General features: G+C 69.3%; 3 protein-coding genes across 7 annotated transcripts; 2 read left to right on the top strand and 1 right to left on the bottom strand.

Annotated features, from left to right (window-relative positions):
- The first annotated feature begins 87 nt into the window (after nucleotides 1-87).
- Nucleotides 88-9448, top strand: NR1I3 (nuclear receptor subfamily 1 group I member 3). Its single transcript, XM_059871407.1, has 9 exons — nucleotides 88-634; nucleotides 1294-1453; nucleotides 3039-3169; nucleotides 3515-3702; nucleotides 6285-6427; nucleotides 6525-6670; nucleotides 8860-8976; nucleotides 9058-9163; nucleotides 9239-9448. The coding sequence occupies exons 1-9, from the start codon at nucleotides 484-486 to the stop codon at nucleotides 9366-9368; spliced, it is 1272 nt and encodes a 423-aa protein (XP_059727390.1). The 5' UTR covers nucleotides 88-483; the 3' UTR covers nucleotides 9369-9448.
- On the bottom strand, nucleotides 9425-18364 carry TOMM40L (translocase of outer mitochondrial membrane 40 like). Of its 5 annotated transcripts, none has more exons than XM_059871424.1 (9): nucleotides 18029-18364; nucleotides 17677-17744; nucleotides 17482-17574; nucleotides 15938-16039; nucleotides 15708-15783; nucleotides 14087-14209; nucleotides 13077-13153; nucleotides 10687-10789; nucleotides 9425-10608 (listed from the first exon to the last, which is right to left on the bottom strand). In XM_059871424.1, exons 1-9 carry the CDS (start codon nucleotides 18114-18116, stop codon nucleotides 10469-10471), a joined length of 870 nt encoding a protein of 289 aa, XP_059727407.1. In that variant the 5' UTR covers nucleotides 18117-18364; the 3' UTR covers nucleotides 9425-10468. The 5 variants fall into 5 exon arrangements, with proteins under 5 accessions (XP_059727407.1, XP_059727406.1, XP_059727408.1 ...); XM_059871423.1 differs by having other exon boundaries at nucleotides 15708-15813; nucleotides 18029-18199; XM_059871425.1 differs by having other exon boundaries at nucleotides 15708-15813; nucleotides 17677-17767; nucleotides 18029-18164.
- A 5153-nt stretch (nucleotides 18365-23517) lies between these two features.
- UFC1 (ubiquitin-fold modifier conjugating enzyme 1) lies at nucleotides 23518-27770 on the top strand. Its single transcript, XM_059871432.1, is given in 7 exon segments — nucleotides 23518-23676; nucleotides 23926-23993; nucleotides 25712-25775; nucleotides 25858-25899; nucleotides 25901-25935; nucleotides 27142-27232; nucleotides 27574-27770. Coding segments are annotated over 7 exon segments (495 nt in total). The 5' UTR covers nucleotides 23518-23553; the 3' UTR covers nucleotides 27646-27770.
- Nucleotides 27771-27792: the final 22 nt, after the last annotated feature.

Here is a 27792-nt window from a genome sequence, read left to right as displayed (position 1 = left end):
CGGGAGCACCGGGGTGACCATGAGCCACCCGAGTGCCACCCTCCTGGTGGGGGTGACACTTGGGGACAGGGCACAGGCGCTGTCCGGGGATGGCGACACCGCCGGTCCCCCCGCGGGGCTGGTGACAGGGACCTTCCTGTGGGGACAGCGGTGGCAGGACTGCCACCACCGTGTGTGACACGGGGTGTCACCCTCAGCACGCGGCTGTGACATCCTGGCTGTCCCCTCCGTGCCTCCCTGTCCCCTCTGCGGCTGTCTGTCTGTCCCTGTGTCGCCTGTCCCGCCCCAGGTGCCACCCCAAGTGCCACCCCAGGTGCCACCCGGGTGCCACCTGTCCCCCCCGCCCCGCGCTCTGTCCCCGCCTGTCGCAGCCCCAAGTTCAAGGTTCAAACTCCACGCGGCCCTTCCTGGGACTGCCGGCGACACGCGGGGACACGCGGGGACCGGAGGGGACACACGGGGACCGCCAGGGACACGCAGGGAATGGAGGGGACACTCGGAGACCGCCGGGGACACGCGGGGATCGCAGGGGACACTCGGGGACCCGGGGAATTGTCCCCATGCAGTGAGAGTGTCCTCTCACTGAGTGGGGACAATTCCCTGTCACCGACCGCGCTGGGGGACACCGGCTCAGGTACCGCCAGCACGGGGACCCGCGGGGACAGGAGGGGACACGAGGGGACACGAGGGGACAGGAGGGGACCCGCGGGGACACTCGGGGACAGGAGGGGACACGCGGGGACACGAGGGGACAGGAGGGGACACTCGGGGACAGAAGGGGACACGCGAGAACCGGAGGGGACAGGAGGGGACACTCGGGGACAGGAGGAGACACGAGGGGACACTCGGGGACACTCGGGGACCAGAGGGGACACACAGGGACAGGAGGGGACAGGAGGGGACCAGAGGGCACACGCAGGGACAGGAGGGGACACGCGAGAACCGGAAGGGACAGGAGGGGACACTCGGGGGCTGGCGGGACTCGCGAGGACCAGAGGGGACACACGGGGACCAGAAGGGACACTCGGGGACCAGCAGGGCCACTGTGTCCCCGTTGGGGACACGCAGGGACAGGAGGGGACACGCGGGGACAGGAGGGGACCAGAAGGGACACGCAGGGACAGGAGGGGACACGCGGGTGGCGGTACCGCGGGTGGAGGGGACACCGCGGGGACCGGCGGGTTCCCGTGGGTGACAGCGCCGCGGGACACGGTGACACCGTGGCCTCGAGGGGACGGGATGCGGGAGCCGGTGGCGGCTGTGTGCCACCCCCTGATGTCCCCGTGTCCCCAGACGTGTCCCTGCCGAGCCCCTCGGGCACGGAGCGCAGCCCCCGGGACCCCGCTGGGGACACGGAGCCCGACGGGGACAAAGTGTGCGCCGTGTGCGGGGACAGGGCCAACGGGTACCACTTCCACGTGATGAGCTGCGAGGGCTGCAAGGGCTTCTTCAGGTGGGGACACCGCGGGGACACCTGGGGACACTGCGGGGACACCGCGGGGATACCGCGGGGACACCGCGGGGACAGCTGGGGACAGCTGGGAGCCGTTGGGGACACTGAGGGGACAGGCGGGGATACCCCGGGGACAGCTGGGGACACTGCGGGGACAGGGGGGATAGCTGGGGATACCCCGGGGACAGCTGGGGACACTGTGGGGATACCTCGGGGACACCGCGGGGACAGCTGGGGACAGCTGGGGGCCGTTGGGGACACTGAGGGGACAGCCGGGGATACCCCGGGGACAGCTGGGGACACTGCGGGGACACCGCGGGGACAGCAGGAGACAGTTGGGGACACTGTGGGGACAGCCGGGGATACCGCGGGGACACCGCGGGGACACCGTGGGGACAGCTGGGGACAGGGCGGGATGGGATGGGACAGAGAGGGACAAAATGGGATGGGACAAGGGGACACGAAGAGGGGACAGGGTGGGATGTGGGGACAGGAGGGACTGGGATGGGAGAGGGTGGCACAGGACGGTCCCATGGACGGGGACAGCGTGCGACAAGACGGGACAGCGGCTGGCACCCCGAGCTTGGGACAGCCCTGCCATGGGGACACGCGGTGGCACTGCCCGTGTCCCCACCCCGCGGTGGCAGTGGCAGCGACCGTGACCGTGTCCCCGCGGTGGCGGTGGCAGTGGCCGTGTTCCCGCGGTGGCACTGCCCGTGTCCCCACCCCTTGGTGGCAGTGACCGTGACCGTGTTCCCGCGGTGGCAGTGGCAGTGTCCCCACCCCTTGGTGGCAGTGGCCGTGTCCCGCGGTGGTGGTGGCAGTGTCCCCACCCCTTGGTGGCAGTGGTCGTGTCCCCTTGGTGGCACTGACCGTGACAGTGTCCTCGCGGTGGCAGTGGCAGTGGCCGCGTCCCCGCGGTGATGGTGGCAGTGTCCCCACCCCTTGGTGGCAGTGGCCGCGTCCCCGCGGTGGCAGTGGCCGTGTCCCCTTGGTGGCAGTGACCGTGACCGTGTTCCCGCGGTGGCAGTGGCAGTGTCCCCACCCCTTGGTGGCAGTGGCCGTGTCCCCGCGGTGACAGTGACCGTGACCGTGTTCCCGCGGTGGCACTGCCCGTGTCCCCACCCCTTGGTGGCAGTGGCCGTGTCCCCCGCGGTGGCGGTGGCAGTGTCCCCAGCCCTTGGTGGCACTGGCCGTGTCCCCGCGGTGGCAGTGGCAGTGGCCGTGTCCCCGCGGTGGCGGTGGCGGTGGCAGTGTCCCCACCCCTTGGTGGCAGTGTCCCCACCCCTTGGTGGCAGTGTCCCCAGCCCTTGGTGGCACTGGCCGTGTTCCCGCGGTGGCGGTGGCAGTGTCCCCAGCCCTTGGTGGCACTGGCCGTGTTCCCGCGGTGGCGGTGGCAGTGTCCCCAGCCCTTGGTGGCACTGCCCGTGTCCCCGCGGTGCCGGTGGCAGTGTCCCCAGCCCTTGGTGGCAGTGTCCCCAGCCCTTGGTGGCACTGGCCGTGTCCCCGCGGTGCCGGTGGCAGTGTCCCCACCCCTTGGTGGCAGTGTCCCCAGCCCTTGGTGGCACTGGCCGTGTCCCCGCAGGCGCTCCATCATCAAAGGTGTCCGCTTCTCGTGTCCCCTGGCGCGGCGCTGCCCTGTCACCAAGGCCAAGCGGCGACAGTGCCAGGCCTGTCGCCTCCAGAAGTGCCTCGACGTGGGCATGAGGAGGGACAGTGAGTGACACGGGGGACACGCGGGGGGACACGCGGGGGGACACGGAACAGAGAGGGAGGAGCTGCTGGGGACCGGGTGGGGACAGCGGGGACAGCGACGGGGACACGGGGGAGCAGCTGGGCGGGATGAAGGGGACCTGGAGGGGACAAGGGACAGGGAGAAGCGGCCTGGGTGGGGTGGCAGGGCAGGGCACAGAGGGGACAGCAGGGAGTGTGGCACAGAGGGGACAGCGGGGACCCGCGCGGGGAGTGACATCACGGTGTCCCCGATCGCTGTCCCCGCTGTGCCCGCCCGTGGCGGCGGTGACAGCGGCGACAGCGGTGACACGGGGCCGGGGGTGGCAGTGATCATGTCGGAGGAGGCGCTGCGGCGGCGGCGGGAGCTGCGGGGACAGCGGGGACAGCGGGGACAGCCCGGGGGACAGCGGGGACACGAGGGACTGACGGCCGAGCAGCGGGAGCTCATCGCGCTCCTGATGGCCGCGCACCAGCGCACCTTCGACTGCAGCTTCTCGCAGTTCATGCACTGCTGGGTGAGGGGGGACACGCCTGTCACCAGGGGGACATCCCTGTCACCAGGGGGGCACCCCTGTCCCCAGCGGGACACGCCTGTCCCCAGGGGGACACCCCTGTCCCCAGGGGGACATCCCTGTCACCAGGGGGACACCCCTGTCACCAGCGGGACACCCCTGTCCCCAGCAGGACACCCCTGTCCCCAACAGTGACAACCCTGTCCCCAGCTGGGACACCCCTGTCCCCAGGGGGACACCCCTGTCACCAGGGGGACATCCCTGTCACCAGGGGGACACCCCTGTCCCCAGCAGTGACACCCCTGTCCCCCAAACGTGACACCCCTGTCCCCAGGGGGACACCCCTGTCACCAGGGGGACATCCCTGTCACCAGGGGGACACCCCTGTCACCAGGGGGACATCCCTGTCACCAGGGGGACACCCCTGTCACCAGCAGTGACACCCCTGTCACCAGGGGGACACCCCTGTCACCAGGGGGGCACCCCTGTCCCCAGCGGGACACCCCTGTCCCCGACGGTGACACCCCTGTCCCCAGCTGGGACACCCCTGTCCCCAGTGGTGACACCCCTGTCCCCAAACGGGACACCCCTGTCCCCAAACGGTGACACCCCTGTCCCCAACAGTGACACCCCTGTCGCCACACGGGACACCCCTGTCCCCAGTGGTGACACCCCTGTCCCCACACGGGACACCCCTGTCACCAGCGGGACACCCCTGTCCCCAGCTGTGACACCCCTGTCACCAGTGGTGACACCCCTGTCCCCACACGGGACACCCCTGTCCCCAGAGGTGACACCCCTGTCCCCAGCAGTGACACCCCTGTCCCCACACGGGACACCCCTGTCCCCAGCTGTGACACCCCTGTCCCCACACGGGACACCCCTGTCCCCAGCAGGGACACCCCTGTCCCCAGCTGGGACACCCCTGTCCCCACACGGGACACCCCTGTCACCAGCGGGACATCCCTGTCCCCAGCTGTGACACCCCTGTCCCCACACGGGACACCCCTGTCCCCAGCTGTGACACCCCTGTCACCAGTGGTGACACCCCTGTCCCCACACGGGACACCCCTGTCCCCAACAGTGACACCCCTGTCCCCAGCGGGACACCCCTGTCCCCAGCAGGACACCCCTGTCCCCAGCTGGGACACCCCTGTCCCCACACGGGACACCCCTGTCACCAGCAGTGACACCCCTGTCCCCAGCGGGACATCCCTGTCACCAGGGGGACACCCCTGTCCCCAGCAGGACACCCCTGTCCCCACACGGGACACCCCTGTCCCCAGCGGTGACACCCCTGTCCCCAAACGGGACACCCCTGTCCCCAACAGTGACACCCCTGTCCCCAGCGGGACACCCCTGTCCCCAACAGTGACACCCCTGTCCCCAACGGTGACACGCCTGTCCCCAATGGTGACACGCCTGTCCCCAGCGGTGACACGCCTGTCCCTGTGCTTGTCCCCACTGTCCCCCCAGCCGGGCCCGTGGGTGCCCTGGCCACCCCAGGGGTGTCCTGGCTGTCCCCACAGATGTCCTGGCTGTCCCCAGAGGTGACCCGGCCACGCTCCCTGGTGTCCTGAGTGTCCCCACGAGTGACCCAGATGTCCCCACGGGTGTCCTGATTGTCCCCACGAGTGACCCAGCCTGTTCCCCCAGGGACACGATTGTTCCTGCGGGTGCCCCAGCTGTCCCCAAAAATGTCCCAGCTGTCCCCAGAGATGTCCTGACTGTCCCCAAAGATGTCCTGATTGTCCCCACGATGCCTCCAACTGTCCCCAAAGATGCCCTAGCTGTCCCCACAATGCCCCAACTGTCCCCAAAGATGTCCTGGCTGTCCCCCCGTGTATCCAAACTGTCCCCACATGTACCCAGACTGTCCCCAAAAATGTCCTGACTGTCCCCTCGTGTACTCAGACTGTCCCCAGAGATGTCCTGACTGTCCCCAGAGATGTCCTGACTGTCCCCAGAGATGTCCTGGCTGTCCCCTCGTGTACTCAGACGTCCCCAAAGATGCCCTAGCTGTCCCCACAATGCCCCAACTGTCCCCAAAGATGTCCTGGCTGTCCCCCCATGTACCCAAACTGTCCCCACATGTACCCAAACTGTCCCCGACGATGCCCTGACTGTCCCCACATGTACCCAGACTGTCCCCAGAAATGTCCTGGCTGTCCCCCCATGTACCCTGACTGTCCCCACAAGTACCCAGACTGTCCCCGACGATGCCCTGACTGTCCCCAAAGATGTCCTGGCTGTCCCCCCATGTACCCAAACTGTCCCCACATGTACCCAGACTGTCCCCAAAGATGTCCTGACTGTCCCCACATGTACCCAGACTGTCCCCAAAGATGTCCTGACTGTCCCCACATGTACCCAAACTGTCCCCAAAGATGTCCTGACTGTCCCCACATGTACCCAAACTGTCCCCAAAGATGTCCTGGCTGTCCCCACATGTACCCAGACTGTCCCCGACGATGCCCTGACTGTCCCCAAAGATACCCCGACTGCCCCCACGATTCCCCACCCCTCCCCACCGCCACCCCGCCTGTCCCCGCGTATCCCCAGCGCTGTCCCCTCGCTGTCCCCAGCCCCCCGAGCACCTCGCCGTGTCCAGCCCGGGGATGTCGCTGTCGCTGCCGGACGCGCCCTCGCTGCTGCCGCACTTCGCGGACCTGAGCACGTTCATGATCCAGCAGGTGATCAAATTCGCCAAGGAGATCCCGGCCTTCAGGTGCGAGGGGGACGGCGCGGCGGCGCGGCGGCGCTCGGTGCCACCCCTCTGACGCGTGGCCGTGTCGCCGCCGTGTCGCCGTGTCCCCTCCGGGCAGGGGTTTGCCGCTGGAGACGCAGATCTCGCTGCTGAAAGGGGCCACGCTGGGGATCTGCCAGATCCGCTTCAACACCGTCTTCAACACCGACACCAAGGCCTGGGAGTGCGGCCAGCGCTGCTACACCATCCGCCACGGGGCCCTGGGTACCGCGGGGACACCTGGGCACACCTGGGCACACCCTGGGCACACTGGGGACACCCTGGGGACAGGGGGGACACCGCCGCGGCGGGCTGAGGGAGATGGGCAGGGGGCGGGGTGAAGGGCAGAGGGTCTGTGCTGTCACAGCCACCCACGGGGTGGGGACAGCGGCTGGGCACGAGCCAGGTGTGCCCAGGTGTGCCCAGGTGTGCCCAGGGTGGCACCCGGCTCGGGGACGCTGTGGCAGGGCAGGGATTGTCACCTGGCGAGGCTGCACCTCGAGGGTTGTGGCCAGGTGGGGTCACTCAGGTGAGGGAGGACCTTGAGGGGTTGGGGAAGGGTCTGGAAGGTCCTGAGGGAGCTGGGGGGGCTCAGCCTGGGGAAAAGGGGGATCCGGGGGGGATTTGGGGTGTGCCAGGGGGGATTTGGGGTCTCCCAGGGGGTTTGGGGTGTGCCAGGGGGGATTTGGGGTGTGCCAGGGGGGATTTGGGGTGTGCCAGGGGGGATTTGGGGTCTCCCAGGGGGATTTGGGGTGTGCCAGGGGGATTTGGGGTGTGCCAGGGGGGATTTGGGGAGTGCCAGGGGGGATTTGGGGAGTGCCAGGGGGGATTGGGGTGTGCCAGGGGGGATTTGGGGAGTGCCAGGGGGGATTGGGGTGTGCCAGGGGGGATTTGGGGTCTGCCAGGGGGGATTTGGGGTCTCCCAGGGGGTTTGGGGTGTGTCAGGGGGGATTTGGGGTGTGCCAGGGGGATTTGGGGTGTGCCAGGAGGGATTTGGGGTCTGCCAGGGGGGATTTGGGGTGTGCCAGGGGGGATTTGGGGTGTGCCAGGGGGGATTTGGGGTCTGCGAGGGGGATTTGGGGTGTGCCAGGGGGGATTTGGGGTGTGCCAGGGGGATTTGGGGTGTGCCAGGGGGGATTTGGGGTGTGCCAGGGGGGATTTGGGGTGTGCCAGGGGGGATTTGGGGTCTGTCCGGGGATTTGGGGTGTGCAGGGGGGGATTTGGGGTCTGCCAGGGAGGATTTGGGGTCGGCCAGGGGGGATTTGGGGTGTGCCAGGGGGGATTTGGGGTGTGCCAGGGGGGATTTGGGGTCTGATCCCAGGGAATGGGGCAGGACAAGGGGACAGAGCCTCCAGCTGGGCCGGGAGAGGCTCGGAGAGGAAATTTGGGGCAATTCCTCCTGGAAAAGGGAAAAGATCTTGGAAGGGCTGCCCGGGGAGGCTCAGGGTGGAAATTTGGGGCAATTCCTTCAGGAAAAGGGAAAAGCCCCTGGAAGGGCTGCCTGGGGAGGCTCAGGGTGGAAATTTGGGGCAATTCCTCCTGGAAAAGGGCAAAGCCCCTGGAAGGGCTGCCCAAGGAGGCTCAGGGTGGAAATTTGGGGCAATTCCTTCAGGAAAAGGGAAAAGGTCTTGGAAGGGCTGCCCGGGGAGGTTGGGAGTGAGGCAGAGGAAGATCAGGAGGGAAATCTGGGGCAATTCCTTCAGGAAAAGGGAAAAGCCCCTGGAAGGGCTGCCCAGGGAGGCTCAGGGTGGAAATTTGGGGCAATTCCTTCAGGAAAAGGGAAAAGCCCCTGGAAGGGCTGCCCGGGGAGGCTCAGGGTGGAAATTTGGGGCAATTCCTCCTGAAAAAGGGCAAAGCCCCAGGAAGGGCTGCCCGAGGAGGCTCAGAAGGGAAATTTGGGGCAATTCCTCCTGGAAAAGGGAAAAAATCTTGGAAGGGCTGCCCGGGGAGGCTCGGAGAGGAAATTTGGGGCAATTCCTCCTGGAAAAGGGCAAAGCCCCTGGAAGGGCTGCCCGGGGAGGCTGAGGGTGGAAATTTGGGGCAATTCCTTCAGGAAAAGGGCAAAGCCCCAGGAAGCGCTGCCCGGGGAGGCTCAGGGTGGAAATTTGGGGAAATTCCTCCTGGAAAAAGGAAAAGCCCGTGGAAGGGCTGGTCGAGGAGGCTCAGGGTGGAAATTTGGGGCAATTCCTCCTGGAAAAGGGCAAAGCCCCTGGAAGGGCTGCCCAAGGAGGCTCAGGGTGGAAATTTGGGGCAATTCCTCCTGGAAAAGTGCAAAGCCCCAGGAAGCGCTGCCCGGGGAGGTTGGGAGCGGCCACCCCGGAGGTGTCCGAGGAGGTGGCACTTGGTGACAGGGCGGGGACCAAGCCCACAGGTGCTCCCCGCCCTAAGGGGGGGGTTCGGGGCTCCTCCCCCAGCCGGTTTCCAGCAGGTGTACCTGGAGCCGCTGCTCAAGTTCCACGAGAGCCTGCGGCGCCTGCGGCTGCACGAGGCCGAGTACGCGCTGCTGCAGGCCATGCTGCTCTTCTCGCCAGGTGAGCCACCCCCGCGGCAGGGACACGGGGACAGCCCGCTGTCCCCAAGGCCCCGCTGAGGTCACCCCGCGTCCCTCCCAGACCACGCCGGCATCGCCGAGCGCGACGCCATCGATCAGTTCCAGGAGAAGGTGGCGCTGACCCTCAAGAGCTACATCGACCACCAGCACCCCCCCGAGGAGGGCAGGTGAGCCTCGGGACGGGGTGGCAGCGTCCCCGAGGGGGTGGGGACGGCCACCACAGCCGGCTGGCTGTCCCCAAGGTTCCTGTACGCCAAGCTGCTGCTGCTGCTGACGGAGCTGCAGACGCTGAAGGTGGAGAACACGCGGCAGATCCTGCACATCCAGGACCTGTCGGCCATGACGCCGCTGCTCTCCGAGATCATCAGCTGACACGGCCGCCCGTGTCACCGCCCGGTCCCCAAGTGTCACCCCCAGCTGCCTCCAGGCACAGAGTAAAGCTCCTTTATTTATCCTGGCTCCCGGGTGTGTCGCCGCGGGGAAACTGAGGCACGGCCGCCATGGCGCTGGGGACAACGGGGACCACCCCCAGTGGCAGCAGTGGCGCTGGGGACAACGGGGACCCCCAGCCCCATGGCAGCAGCCACCCCCAGAGGGTGGCACTGGGGACAACGGGGACCCCCAGCCCCCCCGTGGCACTGTCACTCGCTGTCCCCAGCCCGCCGTGTCCCCGCTGTCCCTGTGGCACCTGCACGGCCTGGCCTGGCAGCTCCCTGAGCAGGACGGTGCCACCACAGGCTGTCCCCGTGTCCCTGCTGTCCCCGCTGTCCTGTCCCTGATGTCGCTGCTGTCCCCCTGTCCCTGCTGTGCTGTCCCCCTGTCCCCCTGTCCCTGCTGTGCTGTCCCTGCTGTCCCCCCGTCCTCTGTCCCTGCTGTCCCTGCAGTCCCCACTGTGCTGTCCCCCTGTCCCTGCTGTGCTGTCCCTGCAGTCCCTGCTGTGCTGTCCCTGCTGTCCCCCTGTCCCTGCTGTCCCCCTGTCCCCATTGTGCAGTCCCCACTGTGCTGTCCCCCTGTCCCTGCTGTGCTGTCCCTGCAGTCCCTGCTGTCCCCCGTCCCCCTGTCCCTGCTGTCCCTGCAGTCCCCCTGTTCCTGCTGTCCCTGCTGTCCCTGCTGTCCAAGCAGTCCCCGCTGTGCTGTCCCCCGTCCCCTGTCCCCCTGTCATTGCTGTCCCCCTGTCCCTGCTGTCCCCCTGTCCCTGCTGTCCCTGCAGTCCCTGCTGTGCTGTCCCTGCTGCCCCCCTGTCCCTGCTGTGCTGTCCCCCCGTCCCCTGTCCCTGCTGTCCCCCTGTCCCTGCTGTCCCCCTGTCCCCCTGTCCCTGCTGTCCCCCTGTCCCCCTGTCCCTGCTGTCCCCCTGTCCCTGCAGTCCCTGCAGTCCCTGCTGTCCCCCTGTCCCCCTGTCCCTGCAGTCCCTGCTGTCCCTGCAGTCCCCGCTGTGCTGTCCCCCTGTCCCCCTGTCCCCCGTCCCTGTCCCATCACCCCACGGTGACGCTGAAGCCACAGTGGAAGCGGCTCCTCCAGTGGTTCAGGAAGGCTCCCAGGGCCAGCGTCACGGGCAGGGGGGGCAGCTTCTTCTCCAGGACCCCCCCCACGCTCCAGTTGCTGTCCAGGAGCCCTGCGGGGACAGCGGGGACACCTGAGTGCCACCGGGCGGGGGCGGGGCTGGGGGCCGGGGGCGCGGGGCCCTGCCCACCTCTGAAGACGACGCTGGCCCCGGGCAGGGTGAGCCGGTAGCCGAAGGCGAAGGTGCTCTCCTGGAGGCGCGTGTTGGCCTCCAGCTCCACGCCCACCTGCACCTGCGGGGACAGCGGGACACTGGGGACACTGCGGGGACAGCGGGACATTGCGGGGACAGGGGGACACTGGGGACACTGCGGGGACAGCGGGACACTGCGGGGACACTGCGGGGACACTGCGGGGACAGGGGGACACTGCGGGGACACTGCGGGGACAGGGGGACAGCGGGGACACTGCGGGGACAGCGGGGACAGGGGGGACACTGCGGGGACACTGGGGGGACACTGGGGGGACACTGCGGGGACAGCGGGACACTGGGGACACTGCGGGGACACTGCGGGGACAGGGGGACACTGCGGGGACAGTGGGGACAGGGGGACACTGCGGGGACACTGCGGGACACTGGGGACACTGTGGGGACACTGCGGGGACAGGGGGACACTGCGGGGACAGGGGGACACTGCGGGGACACTGCGGGGACAGCGGGGACAGGGGGACACTGCGGGGACAGGGGGACACTGGGGACACTGCGGGGACAGCGGGGACAGGGGGGACACCGCGGGGACAGCGGGGACACTGGGGACACTGCGGGGACACTGCGGGGACACTGGGGACACTGCGGGGACACTGTGGGGACAGCGGGGACACTGCGGGGACAGGGGGACACTGGGGACACTGCGGGGACAGCGGGGACAGGGGGACACTGCGGAGACACTGCGGGGACAGGGGACACTGCGGGGACAGCACGGACGGGGGACACTGGGGGACAGTGGGGACAGGGGGACAGCAGGGACACTGCGGGACACTGCGGGGACAGCGGGGACAGCGGGGACACTGTGGGGACAGCGGGACACTGCGGGGACAGCGGGGACACTGCGGGGACAGCGGGACACTGCAGGGACACTGCGGGGACAGCGGGACACTGCGGGGACTGTAGGGACAGGGGGGACAGGGGGGACAGCGGGACACTGCGGGGACAGCAGGGACACCAGGGACAGCGGGGACACTGGGGACACTGCGGGGACACTGCGGGGACACTGCGGGGGGACAGCACGGACACTGCAGGGACAGCGGGACACTGCGGGGACAGCAGGGACACCAGGGACAGCGGGGACACTGGGGACACTGCGGGGACACTGCGGGACACTGCGGGGACACTGGGGACACTGCGGGGACAGCGGGGACACTGCGGGGACACTGCAGGGACACTGCGGGGACACTGCGGGACACTGGGGGGACAGCGGGGACAGGGGGACACTGCGGGGACAGCGGGGACACTGCGGGACACTGCGGGGACAGCGGGACACTGCGGGGACACTGCGGGGACACTGCGGGGACAGCGGGGACAGGGGGACACTGCGGGGACAGCGGGGACAGGGGGACACTGGGGGGACAGCGGGACACTGCAGGGACACTGCGGGGACAGCGGGGACACTGGGGGGACAGCGGGACACTGCAGGGACACTGCGGGGACAGCGGGGACACTGGGGGGACAAGGGGGACACTGGGGACAGCGGGGACAGCGGGGACAGCAGGGACAGCAGGGACACTGTGGGACACTGCGGGGACAGCGAGGACCCTGGGGGGACAGCGGGGACAGGGGGACACTGGGGACAGCGGGGACAGGGGGACAGCAGGGACACTGGGGACACTGTGGGGACAGCGAGACACTGTGGGGACACTGCGGGGACAGCACGGACAGGGGGACACTGGGGGACAGTGGGGACAGGGGGACAGCAGGGACAGCGGGGATGGGGGACACTGCGGGGACAGGGGGACACTGGGGGACAGCGGGGACAGGGGGACACTGGGGGACAGCACGGACAGGGGGACACTGCGGGGACAGCGGGGACAAGGGGACACTGGGGACAGCGGGGACGGGGGGACACTGTGGACAGCAGGGACAGCAGGGACAGGGGGACAGCGGGGAAACTGGGGACACCGTGGGGACAGGGAGGACAGCAGGGACACCGTGGGGACAGCGGGGACACTGGGAACAGCGGGGACAGGGGGGACAGCAGGGACATTGGGGACACCGTGGGGACAGCAGGGACGGGGGAGACGGGGGGACAGCGGGGACAGCAGGGACACTGTGGGGACAGCAGGGACAGCGGGGACAGCGGGGACAGGGGGACAGCAGGGACAGCGTGGGGACAGTAGGGAAAGCGGGGATGGGGTGACAGCGGGGACGCTGGGGACACCGTGGGGACAGCGTGGGGACAGAGGGGACAGCGGAGACAGGACAGCAAGGACAGGACAGTGAGGACAGTGGGGACTTGGGGGGGACAGTGCGGTCACAGTGGCCTGGGGACACTGGGGACCCTGGGGACATTTGGGGACACGCACCTGCTCGTTGGCCCGGTGGTAGTAGCTGGCGTGGGCCCCCCCGTAGCCCACGTTGAGCGTTGTCACCCAGTTCGGGGCTGCAACACAGAGACGGTGTCCCCAGCTGTCCCCAGGTGTCCCCAAGGTGTCCCCGAGGCATCCCCAGGTGTCCCCAAGTTTCCTGAGATGTCCCCAGGTGTCACCAGATGTCCCCAAGGCATTCCCCAGGTGTCCCCATCAGTCCCATCTGTCCCCATCAGTCCCCAAGGTGTCCCTATCAGTCCCCTGGTGTCCCTACCTGTCCCCATCAGTCCTATCAGTTCCAGCTGTCCCCAGCTGTCCCCAGCTGTCCCACCTGTCCCATCTGTCTCAGCTGTCCCAGCTGTCCCCGTGTCCCCGGGTGTCCCACCTGCCCCACCTGTTCCACCAGTCCCAGCTGTCCCCAGGTGTCCCATCTGTCCCAGCAGCCCCCCCTGTCCCCAGGTGTCCCACCTGTCCCACCAGTCCCAGGTGTCCCAGCAGTCCCAGCAGTCCCACCTGTCCCCAGGTGTCCCAGGTGTCCCAGCAGTCCCACCAGTCCCACCAGTCCCAGCAGTCCCCCCTGTCCCCAGGTGTCCCATCTGTCCCACCAGTCCCACCTGTCCCAGCAGTCCCCCCTGTCCCCAGGTGTCCCATCTGTCCCAGCAGTCCCACCTGTCCCAGCTGTCCCCTGTCCCCAGGTGTCCCACCTGTCCCAGCTGTCCCCCCTGTCCCCAGGTGTCCCCCCTGTCCCCAGGTGTCCCAGCTGTCCCCTGTCCCCAGGTGTCCCCCCTGTCCCAGCTGTCCCACCAGTCCCCAGGTGTCCCAGAAGCCCCCCCTGTCCCCAGGTGTCCCATCTGTCCCACCAGTCCCACCTGTCCCACCAGTCCCACCTGTCCCAGCTGTCCCCCCAGTCCCCATCTGTCCCCCCTGTCCCCAGGTGTCCCCCCAGTCCCCAGGTGCCCCAGGTGCCCCAGCAGCCCCCCCTGTCCCCTGTCCCCAGGTGTCCCTACCCGAGTACTTCCCAGCCAGGGTGAGGATGGCTCCCTCCTCCCCGGGCCGCCGGTGGTACACGAGCTCCCCGCCCAGCACCAGGCGGGCGGTGACGCTCTGCAGGAAATGTGCCACCACGATCACTGCGGGGACAGCGCGACAGCGCCAACTCAGCCGCGCCCCCGGGCTGGGCGGGGATAGGAGGGGCTGGGCGGGGCCAGGAGGGGCTGGGCGGGGCCAGGTGGGGCTGGGCGGGGCCAGGTGGGGCTGGGCGGGGCCGGGCCGTGTCCCTGCAGCGGGGCTGGGCGGGGCCGGGCAGTGTCCCTGGGGCGGGGCTGGGTGGGGCTGGGCGGGGCTGGGCGGGGCCAGGTGGGGCTGGGCGGTGTCCCTGGGGCGGGGCTGGGTGGGGCCGGGCGGTGTCCCTGGGGCAGGGCTGGGCGGTGTCCCTGGGGCGGGGCTGGGCGGTGTCCCTGGGGCGGGGCCGGGCGGTGTCCCTGGGGCGGGGCTGGGTGGGGCTGGGCGGTGTCCCTGGGGCGGGGCCGGGCGGTGTCCCTGGGGCGGGGCTGGGCGGTGTCCCTGGGGCGGGGCTGGGCGGGGCCGGGCCGTGTCCCTGGGGCGGGGCCGGGCGGTGCCCCCAGGGCGGTGTCCCCAGGGCTGGGCAGTGTCCCCAGGGTGGGCGGTGTCCCAAGGCTGGGCAGTGTCCTCGGGCGGTGTCACCAGGACTGGGCAGTGTCCCCAGTGCGGTGTCAGTGTCCCCAGGGCGAGCGGTGTCCCCAGGGTGGTGTCCCCAGGGCGGTGTCCCCAGGGCCGGGCAGTGTCCCTGGGCGGTGTCCCTGGGCAGTGTCCCCAGTGCGGTGTCAGTGTCCCCGGGGCCGGGCAGTGTCCCAAGGCCGGTGTCCCCAGGGCAATGTCCCCAGGGCAGTGTCCCCAGGGCAGTGTCCCCGGGGCAGTGTCCTCAGGCCGGGCGGTGTACCCGGGCGGTGTCTCTGGGCAGTGTCCCCAGCATGGTGTCAGTGTCCCCAGGGCCAGGCAGTGTCCCCGGGCAGTGTCCCCAGGCAGTGTCCCCATGTCCCCAGGCGGTGTCCCCAAGCAGTGTCCCCATGTCCCCAGGGCCGGGCGGTGTCCCCGGGCGGTGTCCCCATGTCCCCGGGCGCTGTCCCCGGGCGGTGTCCCCGGGCGGTGTCCCCAGGCGGTGTCCCCATGTCCCCGGGCGGTGTCCCCATGTCCCCAGGCGCTGTCCCCAGGCGCTGTCCCCGGGCGGTGTCCCCATGTCCCCAGGCAGTGTCCCCATGTCCCCAGGCGCTGTCCCCGGGCGGTGTCCCCATGTCCCCAGGCGCTGTCCCCGGGCGGTGTCCCCGTGTCCCCGGGCGGTGTCCCCGGGCGGTGTCCCCGGGCGGTGTCCCCACGTCCCCGGGCGGTGTCCCCGGGCGGTGTCCCCATGTCCCCAGGCGCTGTCCCCGGGCGCTGTCCCTGGGCGGTGTCCCCACGTCCCCAGGCGGTGTCCCCGTGTCCCCAGGCGCTGTCCCCGGGCGGTGTCCCCATGCCCCCAGGCAGTGTCCCCGGGCGGTGTCCCCGTGTCCCCAGGCAGTGTCCCCGTGTCCCCAGGCGCTGTCCCCGGGCGGTGTCCCCGTGTCCCCTCACCGGAGCCGCCCAGCAGGTCGGGGTTGCCCAGGGTCAGCGTGGCCGTGCAGTCGTCCCCGCGGTACTCGCCGTCGAACTGCCACGTCACAAACCTGGCCTGGTGCGTCTGGGGACAGCGACAGCGCCGCGCTGGCACCGGCCGGGGCGGGGCACGGGCGGGGCACGGGCGGGGCACGGGCGGGGCACGGGCGGGGCACGGGCGGGGCACGGGCGGGGCACCCCCGGCTCACCTGGAACACGGCCTTGGCTCGCAGGTGCTCGCCCAGCAGGTGCAGGGCCTGGGCGTTGAGGCTGCCACAGCTGTCCATGTCCCCGAGCAGCGTGGGGAACACCTGGGGACAGGGACAGGGGATGGGGACAGGGGATGGGGACACCTGGGGACAGGGGAACACCTGGGGACAGGGACAGGGGATGGGGACACCTGGGGATGGGGACACCTGGGGAAAGGGGAACATCTGGGGACAGGGACAGGGGATGGGGACAGGGGAACACCTGGGGACAGGGACAGGGACAGGGGATGGGGGACACCTGGGGACAGGGAAACACCTGGGGACAGGGACAGGGGATGGGGACAGGGACAGGGGATGGGGACACCTGGGGACAGGGAAACACCTGGGGACAGGGACAGGGGATGGGGACAGGGGAACACCTGGGGACAGGGACAGGGGATGGGGACACCCGGGGACAGGGGATGGGGACACCTGGGGACAGGGACAGGGGATGGGGACACCTGGGGACAGGGACAGGGGAACACCTGGGGACAGGGACAGGGACAGGGGATGGGGACACCTGGGGACAGGAGATGGGGACACCTGGGGACAGGAGATGGGGACACCTGGGGACAGGGGATGGGGACAGAGACAGGGGACACCTGGGGACAGGAGATGGGGACACCTGGGGACAGGAGATGGGGACACCTGGGGACAGGGACACGGGATGGGGACACCTGGGGACAGGGACAGGGGATGGGGACACCTGGGGACAGGGACAGGGGAACACCTGGGGACAGGGACAGGGACAGGGGATGGGGACACCTGGGGACAGGGACAGGGGAACACCTGGGGACAGGGACAGGGACAGGGGATGGGGACACCTGGGGACAGGGACAGGGGAACACCTGGGGACAGGGACAGGGACAGGGGATGGGGACACCTGGGGACAGGGACAGGGGAACACCTGGGGACAGGGACAGGGACAGGGGATGGGGACACCTGGGGACAGGGAAACACCTGGGGACAGGGACAGGGGATGGGGACAGGGACAGGGGACAGCTGGGGACAGGGACAGGGGATGGGGACAGGGGATGGCGGACACCTGGGGACAGGGATGGGGGATGGGGACAGGGACAGGGGACAGAGGATGGGGGACACCTGGGGACAGCGCAGTGTGAGGACAGGGGGACACAGGGACAGGGGGACAAGGGGACAGCCACAGGGCCACCACCGAGCACCCCTGGCTCCAGCCTGGGGCTGCCTGGGACGTGCCAGCACCCCCAGGCTGTGGCATTGTGGCCATGGTGAGGCCACCAACGAGCCCAGGGCCACCTGGGACCACCCAGGGCCACCAGTGACCCCAGGGCCACCAGTGACCCCAAAGCCACTGAGGACCACACGGCCACCAGTGACCCCAGGGCCACCAATGACCTCAAGGCCACTGACCACCCTGAGGCCACCACCCTTGGGTCACAGATAGCCACAATGACCCGTTGGTGGCCCGGGGGTGACCAGAACGGGTGACAGCCCTGTGACAATCCCGAGGCCACCCGCGCTGTCACCTCGGTGGGCCCCAGCTGGCGGTCCCCCACGAAGGTGGCGTTGAAGCGGTAGCCGGAGGGGCCCAGGGTGCTCATGTGCACCGTGTGTGTCACCTGCGGGGACAGCGCGGTCACAGGGGACAGGGGACAGCGTGGGGGGGGCGCACGGCCACCCCCCGGGTGTCCCCGGGTGTCCCCAGGTGTCCCCTGCCCCACCTGGAAGTGGCTGCTCAGGGTCTTGGTGACGATCAGCTTCACCCCCTCCATCTGCGGCGGGAACACCTCTGGGGGGACACGGCTGTCACCCCTGGGGACACGGCTGTCACCCCCAGGCACGGCTGTCACCCCTCAGGTGACACCCCCAGCCCCGTTTTGGGGACAGCACCGACACCCCCGGGCCAGCCCCGCAGTGTCACAGCTGCCACCCCCGCTGTCCCCCCATGGCCCCGCTGTCCCCGCGGTGTCCCCCGAGCCCGGGGCTCCCCGCTGTCCCCTCAGCCCCGCTGTCCCCTCCCGGTCCCTCTGTCCCCATGGCCCCGCTGTCCCCGTTCCCCGCGGGCGGGCGCACCTTTGCAGAGCCGGTGCAGCTCATCGAAGCTGCCGGGGTTGCCGCGGGGCTCGGCCCGGCGCGGGGCCCGGCCCTCGGCGTTGCCCATGGTCCTCACGGGCCCCCGCCGGCCGCCGCCATCGCGGGCGGCGCCGCCCGGAGCGCCTTCACGGGGGGCGCCGCCGCCATCTTGGCTGCGGGCAACGCGCGCCGCCCATTGGCTGAGCGGGGAGGGCGGGGCCGCTCCGGAATGCGATCCCTCCGACAACTCGGACCCGAGCGGAGACGTTCCGGGGCGGGCGCGTTCCGCGTCACCCTCCTGTCCCGCGCGTGTCCCCAAATCCCCGCTGTCCCCAAACCCTCGAGTGTCCCCCTCGTGTCCTGTCCCGCGCCTGTCCCCAAATCCCCGCGTGTCCCCAAATCCCCGCTGTCCCCAAACCCCCGAGTGTCCCCCTCGTGTCCTGTCCCGCGCGTGTCCCCAAATCCTCGTGTCCCCAAACCCTCGAGTGTCCCCCTCGTGTCCTGTCCCGCGCGTGTCCCCAAATCCCCGCTGTCCCCAAATTCTCGTGTCCCCAAACCCCCGAGTGTCCCCCTCGTGTCCTGTCCCGCGCGTGCCCCCAAACCCCCGCGTGTCCCCAAATCCCCGCTGTCCCCAAACCCCCGAGTGTCCTCAAACCCCCTCTGTCCCCCTCGTGTCCTGTGACCCCCCCATGTCCCCCCGTGTCCCCTCCCCGCATCCCTGGACTCCCCCACCTCACGTTCCCTCCTGTGCCACCCCCCCCACCCCCCTCCCCGTGTCCCCTCTTGTCACCCCCCGCGTGTCCCCAACCCCCCCATGGCTGGACCGTCCTGGCTGTGTCCCAACACCCCCTGAGCCCCCTTCGTGTCCCCTCTGAGCCCCCCCATGTCCCCTCCCCACATCGCTGTCCCCTCTGTCCCCATCAGCCCACTGTCCCCTCCCCGCGCCACCCCCCTCGTGTCCCCTGCACTGTCCCCATCCCCGCGGTGACCGGGGGGACTCCGACCTTTTGTCGCCAGCGCCACCCCCGCCCTTTGCCCGCCTGTCCCCACTGTCCCCCTCCCCACGCCGGGGGCCGGGGGTCGGTGACACCGCGGGGACAACCTTCGGCCCTTGGGGACACGGAGGGGACAGGGAGGGGACACGGAGGGGACACGGAGGGGACAGGGCCCCCCCGCGCTGCCCCTCGGCCCCGCCGTGTTTGCCCGGGGGGGGCGGGATTGGGATAAAAACGGGGCCGGGGGAGGGGGGACCCCAAAACTGCAGCGGCACCTGGCAGGTGAGGGGACAGCGGGGGACAGCGGGGGACAGGGACAGGGAGAGGGGACAGGGATTGGGGACAGGGGACAGGGACTGGGGCAAGGGATGGGGAGAGGGGAGAGGGAGGGGGACATGGGACAGGGATTGGGGACAGGGCACAGGGACTGGGGACACGGAGAGGGAGAGGGGACAGGGGTTGGGGACTGGGGACACGGAGAGGGAGAGGGGACAGGGGACGGGATTGGGGACAGGGAGAGGGGACAGGGGATGGGGACAGGGGATGGGGACAGGAAGGGGACAGGGATTGGGATTGGGGACAGGGATGGGGACAGGGGCAAGGGATGGGGAGAGGGGACAGGGAGAGGGGACAGGGGACGGGATTGGGGACAGGGAGAGGGGACAGGTGCAAGGGATGGGGAGAGGGGACAGGGAGAGGGGACAGGGAGAGGGGACAGGGAGGGGGGACAGGGAGGGGGGACAGGGGACAGGGACTGGGGACACGGAGAGGGAGAGGGGACAGGGAGGGGGACAGGGGACGGGATTGGGGACAGGGAGATGGGATAGGGGATGGGGACAGGAAGGGGACAGGGATTGGGATTGGGGACAGGGACGGGGACAGGGGCAAGGGATGGGGAGAGGGGACAGGGAGAGGGGACAGGGAGGGGGACTGGGGACACGGAGAGGGAGAGGGGACAGGGAGGGGGACAGGGGCAAGGGATGGGGAGAGGGGACAGGGAGAGGGGACAGGGATTGAGATTGGGGACAGGGACAAGGAGGGGGACAGGGAGAGGGATTTGGGGCAGGGACGGGGACAGAGGACAGGGATTGGGATTTGGGATCGGGATCTGGGGACAAGGACTGGGATTTGGGATCCAGATTGGGATTTGGAGACAAGGACTGGGATTTGGATCCATATTGGGATTTGGGGCAGGGATTGGGATTTGGGGCTGGGGGCAGTTTTGGGGTGGGATCAGGGGGGAGCAGAGAGTGGGGCTGGGGGGGGGGACCCCGGGCCAGGGATAAGGGGGGGGGCTGGGAATTTCTATGGGGCAGGAATGGGTTGGGATGGGATGGGGCTGGAAGTTTCCATGGGGCTGGGATGAGATCGATGGGATGGAATCGATGGGATGGGATTTATGGGATGGGGCTGGAAGTTTCTGTAGGGTTGGAAGTTTCTGTGGGGCTGGAATGGGATCGATGGGATGGGATTTATGGGATGGGGCTGGAAGTTTCTATGGGGCAGGAATGGGGTGGGATGGGATCCATGGGATGGGATCAGTGGGATGGGGCTGGAAGTTTCTATAGGCTTGGAAGTTTCTGTGGGGCAGAAATGGGATGAGATGGGATCGATGGGATGGGGCTGGAAGTTTCTATGGGGCTGGGATGGGATTGAAGGGATGGGGCTGGAAGTTTCCATGGGGCAGGAACAGGGTGGGATGGGATCCATGGGATGGAATTTATGGGATGGGGCTGGAAGGTTCTATGGGGCTGGGATGGGATTTAAGGGATGGGATGGGATTTATGGGATGGGATTTATGGGATGGGATGGGATTTATAGGATGGGGCTGGAAGTTTCCATGGGGCTGGGATGGGATCGATGGGATGGGATTTATGGGATGGGATGGGGCTGGAAGTTTCCATGGGGCAGGAATGGGGTGGGATGGGATCCATGGGATGGGATGGGATCAGTGGGATGGGGCTGGAAGTTTCTGTAGGGTTGGAAGTTTCTGTGGGGCTGGAATGGGGTTGGGTTGGAAGTTTCTATGGGGCTGGGATCGATGGGATCGATGGGATGGGATGGGATTTATGGGATGGAGCTGGAAGTTTCCATGGGGCTGGGATGCGATCAGTGGGATGGGATTTATGGGATGGGATTGATGGGATCGGTGGGACGGGGCTGGAAGTTTCCATGGGGCAGGAACGGGCTGGGACGGGGCTGGAAGCCTCGGCGGGGACAGAGTGCCACCGGTGCCCCGGTGTCCCCGCGCTGTCCCCGCAGCCATGCGGCTCCCGCTCGCCGCCCTGCTGCTCCTGCTCGCCGCCGCCCGCCCCGGGGCCGCGCTGCCCGGCGGGGACGGGGCGGGCGAGGCCCCGGAGCGCTCGGAGGGCTCGGAGCGCCCGGAGCCCGCGGATTTCCTCACTCGGCAGCTGCACAGCCTGTCCGAGCTGGTGACCCGCGAGCTGCCCCCGCAGCTGCGCCCCGAGGAGCTGCGCAGCCAGGCCGAGTACGGGGGGGGCACCCGGGACCCCTCCCCACTCGGGACCCCTCCCCATTCCGGAACCCTGCCCAGACCCGTCCCCGGGACCCTTTCGGGATCCCTCCCGAGACCTCTCCCCACCCCCGCGATCCCTCCCCTCCCTCCTCAGGACCCTCCCCGGGACCCGACCCCACTCGGGACCCCTCCCCAGGACCCCTCCCCACTCGGGACCCCTCCCCCGACCCCTCCCCGGGACCCCTCCCCACTCGGGACCCCTCCCGATTCCGGAACCCTGCCCGAGACCCTTTCGGGATCCCTCCCGAGACCTCTCCCCACCCCCGCGATCCCTCCCCTCCCTCCTCAGGACCCTCCCTGGACCCCTCCCTCCTCAGGACCCTCCCCAGACCCCTCCCCACTCGGGACCCCTCCCCAGGACCCCTCCCCACCCCGGGATCCCACCCCCGACCCCTCCCCGGGACCCGACCCCACTCGGGACCCCTCCCCAGGACCCCTCCCCACCCCGGGATCCCACCCCCGACCCCTCCCCGGGACCCCTCCCCACTCGGGACCCCTCCCCAGGACCCCTCCCCACCCCGGGATCCCACCCCTGACCCCTCCCCGGGACCCGACCCCACTCGGGACCCCTCCCCAGGACCCCTTCCGTCCCTTCTCGGGACCCCTCCCCATTCCGGAACCCTCCCCAGGACCCTCTTGGGACCCCTCCCGAGACTTCTCCTCACCCCGGGACCCCTCCTGTCCCTTCTCATCAGGACCCCTCCCCACCCCGGGATTCCACCCCCGACCCCTTCCCGGGACCCGACCCCACTCGGGACCCCTCCCCACCCGAGACCCCTCCCCTCTCGGGACCCTCCCTTCCCTTCCTGAGACCCCCCCCCCCTTCCGGGACCCTCTCGAAGGCTCCTCCCCATCCTCCGACCCCTCCTCGGGACCCCTCCTCACTCGGGACCCTCCTCCCCCTCCCGAGACCCCTCCCCTCCTTTCCTGAGACCCCTCCTCGGGACCCTCTCCAGACCCCTCCCCTCCTCTCCTTGGGACCCCTCCCCTGCCCGGGACCCCTCCTCTCCCCTTCCCGTGACCTTCCCCAGCCCCCTCCCCTCTCCGGGACCCCTCCCCAGCCCCGCTGACCCCCCGTGCCCCCCCAGGCTGTACCTGGAGCGCGCTAACAAACAGCTGGAACCGCTGGCCCGGGAGCTGCAGAACAACCTGCGGGGGCTCTTCTCGTCCCTGCTGCGGCTGGGCCGGGCCGAGAGCAAGGGGGAGACCCCCGAGACCCCCTGAGACCCCCGAGGGGACATCCCCGAGACCCCCCGAGAGCCTCCGAGACCCCCAGGATGGGCCCAGACCCAGCCTGAGACCCCCACACGGACCCTAACACAGCCCTGAGACCCCCAGGATGGGCCTGGACATGGCCCAGAGACCCCCCTGAGACCCCCCCCACCCCAGACCCCAACCCAACCTTGAGCCCATCCTGGTACTCAAGAACCCCCCCGGGTGCCCTCCCCCCCAAATCCAGCCCAGAGCCCCCCAACAGAGCCCCGAGTCCACCACAGAACCCCAAATAAAGCCCTGACCCCCGCTCTGTGTCCTTGGAATTGGGGCTGGGGGGGTCCTTGGCCCTATGGGGGAGGGTCCCTGGGGTGGGGGGGGTCCTTGGGGCTATGGGGGAGGGTTCCTGGGGTGGGGGGGGGGTCCCTGAGGAGGGGGCGGTCCCCAAGGGGGGGAGGGTCCCCAGCCCGGTCAAGGGTCCCCATCGCTGTTTGGGGGGGGGGGGGGGGTCGGCCCTGAGGAGGGGACGGTCCTTGGGGAGGGGGCGGTCCCTTGGCTGTGGGCACCGCCCCCTCAGCCGAGCCCCGCCCACCTCCTCTCCTCTCTGCCATCACTAAAGATGGCGGCGGCGCCGCGGCCTCACGCGCTGGGCGTGCCCTCACCCAATATGGCGGCGATGACGTCACCGCCGTCGCCGCCGCGCCCACAGAGAAGATGGCGGCGGCGCGGCCGTGTGGCGGCCTGACGTCACTTCCGGCGGGGCGACATGGCGGGGCCCGGCCATGGCGGACGCGGCGGCGCGGCGGGCGGTGGCGGAGCTGCCGCTGCTGCGGGCACCGGCGGGGCCGCGGGACCGCGAGGGCTGGGCCGAGCGGCTGCGAGAGGAGTACCGGGCGCTCATCCAGGTGCGTGCGTGGCGCTCCCACCCTCACGGTTCCCGCCTGGCCGTGCTTCCGTTCGCGCTCGGTGCTCTCCCGGTGTCGGTTTTCCCCACGCGGTGTCGCTCCTCGGTGTCCCCCGCTGCTGCCCTCCCCCTAACAACCACCCCCATGTCCACCCCCCCGGTGTCCCCTTGACACTCCCGGTGTCCCCCCCGTTACCGACCGCCCTCCGGTACCGGTGGCCCCCCGGTGACCCCCCCGGTGTCCCGGCAGTACGTGGAGAACAACAAACGCGCCGACACCGACTGGTTCCGCCTGGAGTCCAACCCCGAGGGCACCCGGTAAGGGGGGAGGGGGCTCCAGGACCCCCCCCCGGTCACACCGGGACCCCCCCGGGATTGTCACGATCGCTCCGGTGACCGGGGGGGGGTCTGGGGGAATTTGGGGGGATTGCTCGGTGACCGGGGGAGGTCCCGGAGATTGAGGGAGGGAGGGTTTAGATGGGGGTTCCGAGGGGTTTTGGGGGGCTCAGGGTTTTTGTGGGGGGGTCCTGGGGGGTCTGAGGGGCTTTGAGGGGTCCCAGGGGGGTCCTGGGGTCACTCAGGGGTCCTGGGGGAGTCACTGAGGGGTTTTTGAGGGGTCCTGGGGTCACTGAGGGGTTTTGGAGGGGTCCCAGGGGGGTCCTGGGGTCACTCAGGGGTCCTGGGGGAGTCACTGAGGGGTTTTTGAGGGGTCCTGGGGGGTCTGAGGGGCTTTGAGAGGTCCCAGGGGGGTCTTGGGGTCACTCGGGGTCTTTGAGGGGGGTCTCAGTGGGGTCCCGGGGTCACTCAGGGGTCCTGGGGGAGTCACTGAGGGGTTTTTGGGGGGTCCTGGGGGGTCCTGGGGTCACTGAGGGGTCCCAGGGGGGTCCTGGGGTCACTGGGGGGTTTTGGAGGGTCCCAGGGGGGGTCCTGGGGTCACTCAGGGGTTTTGGGTGGGGTCGTGGGGGAGTCACTGAGGGGTTTTTGAGGGGTCCCAGAGGGGTCTTGGAGTCACTCGGGGTCTTTGAGGGGGGGTCTCAGTGGGGTCCCGGGGTCACTCAGGGGTCCTGGGGGAGTCACTGAGGGGTTTTTGGGGGGTCCTGGGGGGTCCTGGGGTCACTGAGGGGTTTTGGGGGGGTCCCAAGGGGGTCTTGGGGTCACTCGGGGTTTTGGGGGGGGGTCTCAGTGCGGTCTTGGGGTCACTCAGGGGTCCTGGGGGAGTCACTGAGGGGTTTTGGGGGGGTCCTGGGGGGTCCTGGGGTCACTGAGGGGTTTTGGAGGGTCCCAAGGGGGTCCTGGGGTCACTCAGGGGTCCTGGGGGAGTCACTGGGGGGTTTTGGGGGGGTCCTGGGGTCACTGGGGGGCTTTGGGTGGGGTCCTGGGGGGTCACTGAGGGGTCCTGGGGGGGTCCCAGGATCACTGAGGGGTTTTGGGGGGGTCACTGAGGGGTCCTGGGGGGGTCCCAGGGTCACTGAGGGGTTTTGGGGGGGGTCCTGGGGGGTCACTGAGGGGTCTCGGGGGGGTCCAAGGGTTACTCAGGAGTTTTTGGGGGGGTCTGAGTGGGGTCCCAGGGTCACTGAGGGGTCCTGGGGGTGGGTCCCGGAGTCACTGGGGGGTTGAAGGGTCACTGAGGGTTTTTTGGGGAGGGTCCTGGGCAGGTCCCGGGGTCACTGAGGGGTTTTGGGGGGGATCCTGGGGTCACTCAGGGGTTCTGGGGGGGATCCTGGGGTCACTGAGGGGTTTTGGGGGGGATCCTGGGGTCGTTCAGAGGTTTTGGGGGGGTCCCGGTGGGGTTCTGGGGTCACTGAGGGGTTCTGGGGGGGATCCTGGGGTCACTGAGGGGTTTTGGGAGGGTCCCGGGGGGGGGTCCCAGGGTCACTGAGGAGTTTTGGGGGGGTCCCAGGAGGGTCAGAGGGGTTTTGGGGAGGGGTCCCGGGGTGTTCCTGGCTCACTGAGGGGGTTCTGGGGGGGTCCAAGTGTCACTCAGGGGTCTCGGGGGGCTCCCGGGGGGGGTCCCGGTGTCACCCCGCTGTCCCCAGGTGGACGGGCAGGTGCTGGTACATCCATGAGCTGCTCAGGTACGAGTTCAACATCGAGTTCGAGGTGAGGAGGGGGCTCCGGGGGGGGTCTCAGGAGGATTTTGGGGGGGGTCTCAGGCGGTGCTGACCCCCCCTGGCCCCCCCAGATCCCGGTGACGTACCCGGGCACCGCCCCCGAAATCGCCATCCCCCGAGCTGGACGGGAAAACCGCCAAGATGTACCGGTGGGGTGGGGGTCTGGGGGGCTCTGGGGGGGCTTGGGGGGGTCTGGGAGGGGTCTGAGGGGTTTGGGGGGGTCCCAGGGGGGATCTGAGGGGGTTTTGGGGAGTTTTGAGGGGGGGTCTGAGGAGTTTTGAGGGGTTTGGGAGGGGCTTGGGGGGATCCTGAGGGGGCTTGGGGGGGTCTGGGAGGGGTCTGAGGGGTTTGGGGGGGGTCCCAGGGGGGATCTGAGGGGGTTTTCAGGGAGTTTGAGGGGCTTTGGGGGGGGGGTCTGAGGAGTTTTGAGGGGTTTGGGAGGGGGTTGGGAGGATCCTGAGGGGGCTTGGGGGGGTCTGGGAGGGGTCTGAGGGGTTTGGGGGGGGTCCCAGGGGGCATCTGAGGGGGTTTTCAGGGAGTTTGAGGGGCTTTGGGGGGGGGTCTGAGGAGTTTTGAGGGGTTTGGGAGGGGGTTGGGAGGATCCTGAGGGGGCTTGGGGGGCTCTGGGAGGGGTCTGAGGGGTTTGGGGGGGGTCCCAGGGGGGATCTGAGGGGGTTTTGGGGAGTTTGAGGGGCTTTGGGGGGGGGGGTTCTGAGGAGTTTGAGGGGTTTGGGAGGGGGTTGGGGGGATCCTGAGGGGGCTTGGGGGGGTCTGGGAGGGGTCTGAGGGGTTTTGGGGGGGTCCCAGGGGGGATCTGAGGGGGTTTTGGGGAGTTTGAGGGGCTTTGGGGGGGGGTCTGAGGAGTTTTGAGGGGTTTGGGAGGGCTTGGGGGGATCCTGAGGGGGCTTGGGGGGGGGGTCCTGGGGGGGCTTGGGGGGGGTCCTGGGAGTCAGAAGGGTCTGGGAGGGGTCTTGGGGAGGGTTTGGGGGTCCTTGGGGGGTTCTGGGGAGGATTTTGGGGCTTGGGGGAGAGTTTGGGGTGGGTCTTGGGGGGTCCAGGGGAGGCTTGGGGGGCTTGGGAAGGGTCTTGGGGGGTCTGGAGGTTGGTGGGGGGGGTGGTCCCAGGGGGTTTTGGGGGGTTCCAGGGGGTCTGATGGGTTTTGGGGCCACAGGGGGGGTCCTGGGGGGGGCGGTTTGGGGGGTTCCAGGGGGTCTGATGGGTTCTGGGTCACGGGGGGGGGTCCCAGGGGGTTTTGGGGGGTCCTGGGGGGGGTCTGATGGGTTCTGGGGCCACAGGGGGGGTCCTGGGGGGTTTTGGGGGGTCCCAGGGGGGTCTGACGGCTCGGTACCCCCCAGGGGGGGGAAGATCTGCCTCAGTGACCACTTCAAGCCCCTGTGGGCCAGGAACGTGCCCAAGTTCGGGCTGGCACACCTGATGGCCCTGGGGAGTGAGCAGGGGACACCGGGGGTGGCACCGGGGGTGGGGGGACACTGGGGGGCTGTGCCACCTCTGTAGGGACAGCAGGGGGAGGGGTGACACTAAGCGGGGGGGGGCTGTCGGATTTTGGGGTGACACTGAAGGGGGGTGGCACCCATAGAGGGGGTGTGACATGGGTGGAGGGGGTGACACCTGTGGTGGGGGGGTGTGACACTGAGGGGGGAGTGTCACATTTTGGGGGTGTGACACCATGGGGGAGGGGCGACACGTTCTGGGGGTGTGACACCGAGGTGGGGCAGGGTGACACGTTCCAGGGAGTGTCCCCCCAGCACTGTCCCCTGTCCCCACAGCTGGGTCCCTGGCTGGCCGTGGAGATCCCGGACCTGATCTCCAAAGGCCTCATCCAGCACAAGGACAAGTGACCAACGCGGGGGGACTTTGGGGGTCCCCCCAACCCCCCCTCGGGGGTCCCTCCATTCCCCCTCCCAGCTGCTGCCACCCCTCCCCACCGCTTCGCTGCTGCTCCCCAATAAACACTGAGCCCCGATTTAGTGGCAGTTTGTTATTTT

Source organism: Haemorhous mexicanus, chromosome 31 (genome assembly GCF_027477595.1).
Source record: "Haemorhous mexicanus isolate bHaeMex1 chromosome 31, bHaeMex1.pri, whole genome shotgun sequence".
In the NCBI taxonomy this organism is placed as follows: domain Eukaryota; kingdom Metazoa; phylum Chordata; class Aves; order Passeriformes; family Fringillidae; genus Haemorhous; species Haemorhous mexicanus.
Note: the sequence above shows the minus strand (reverse complement) of the source record. Positions and strands in the feature narration are given on the sequence as shown.

What these genes read in the sequence shown, in the direction of transcription:
- NR1I3 (XM_059871407.1), top strand. Translation starts at nt 484, where the DNA reads ATGGAGGGGACACTCGGAGACCGCCGGGGACACGCGGGGATCGCAGGG. An exon ending in CGTGGGCATGAGGAGGGACA is followed by an intron (nt 3,170 to 3,514) that starts GTGAGTGACACG and finishes CGGGGGTGGCAG; the next exon opens with TGATCATGTCGGAGGAGGCG. An exon ending in CATCCGCCACGGGGCCCTGG is followed by an intron (nt 6,671 to 8,859) that starts GTACCGCGGGGA and finishes CTCCTCCCCCAG; the next exon opens with CCGGTTTCCAGCAGGTGTAC.
- TOMM40L (XM_059871423.1), bottom strand. Translation starts at nt 18,116, where the DNA reads ATGGGCAACGCCGAGGGCCGGGCCCCGCGCCGGGCCGAGCCCCGCGGC. An exon ending in GCCAGCTGGGGCCCACCGAG is followed by an intron (nt 16,040 to 17,481) that starts GTGACAGCGCGG and finishes CCCTGTCCCCAG; the next exon opens with GTGTTCCCCACGCTGCTCGG. An exon ending in CGACCTGCTGGGCGGCTCCG is followed by an intron (nt 14,210 to 15,707) that starts GTGAGGGGACAC and finishes CTGTCCCCGCAG; the next exon opens with TGATCGTGGTGGCACATTTC.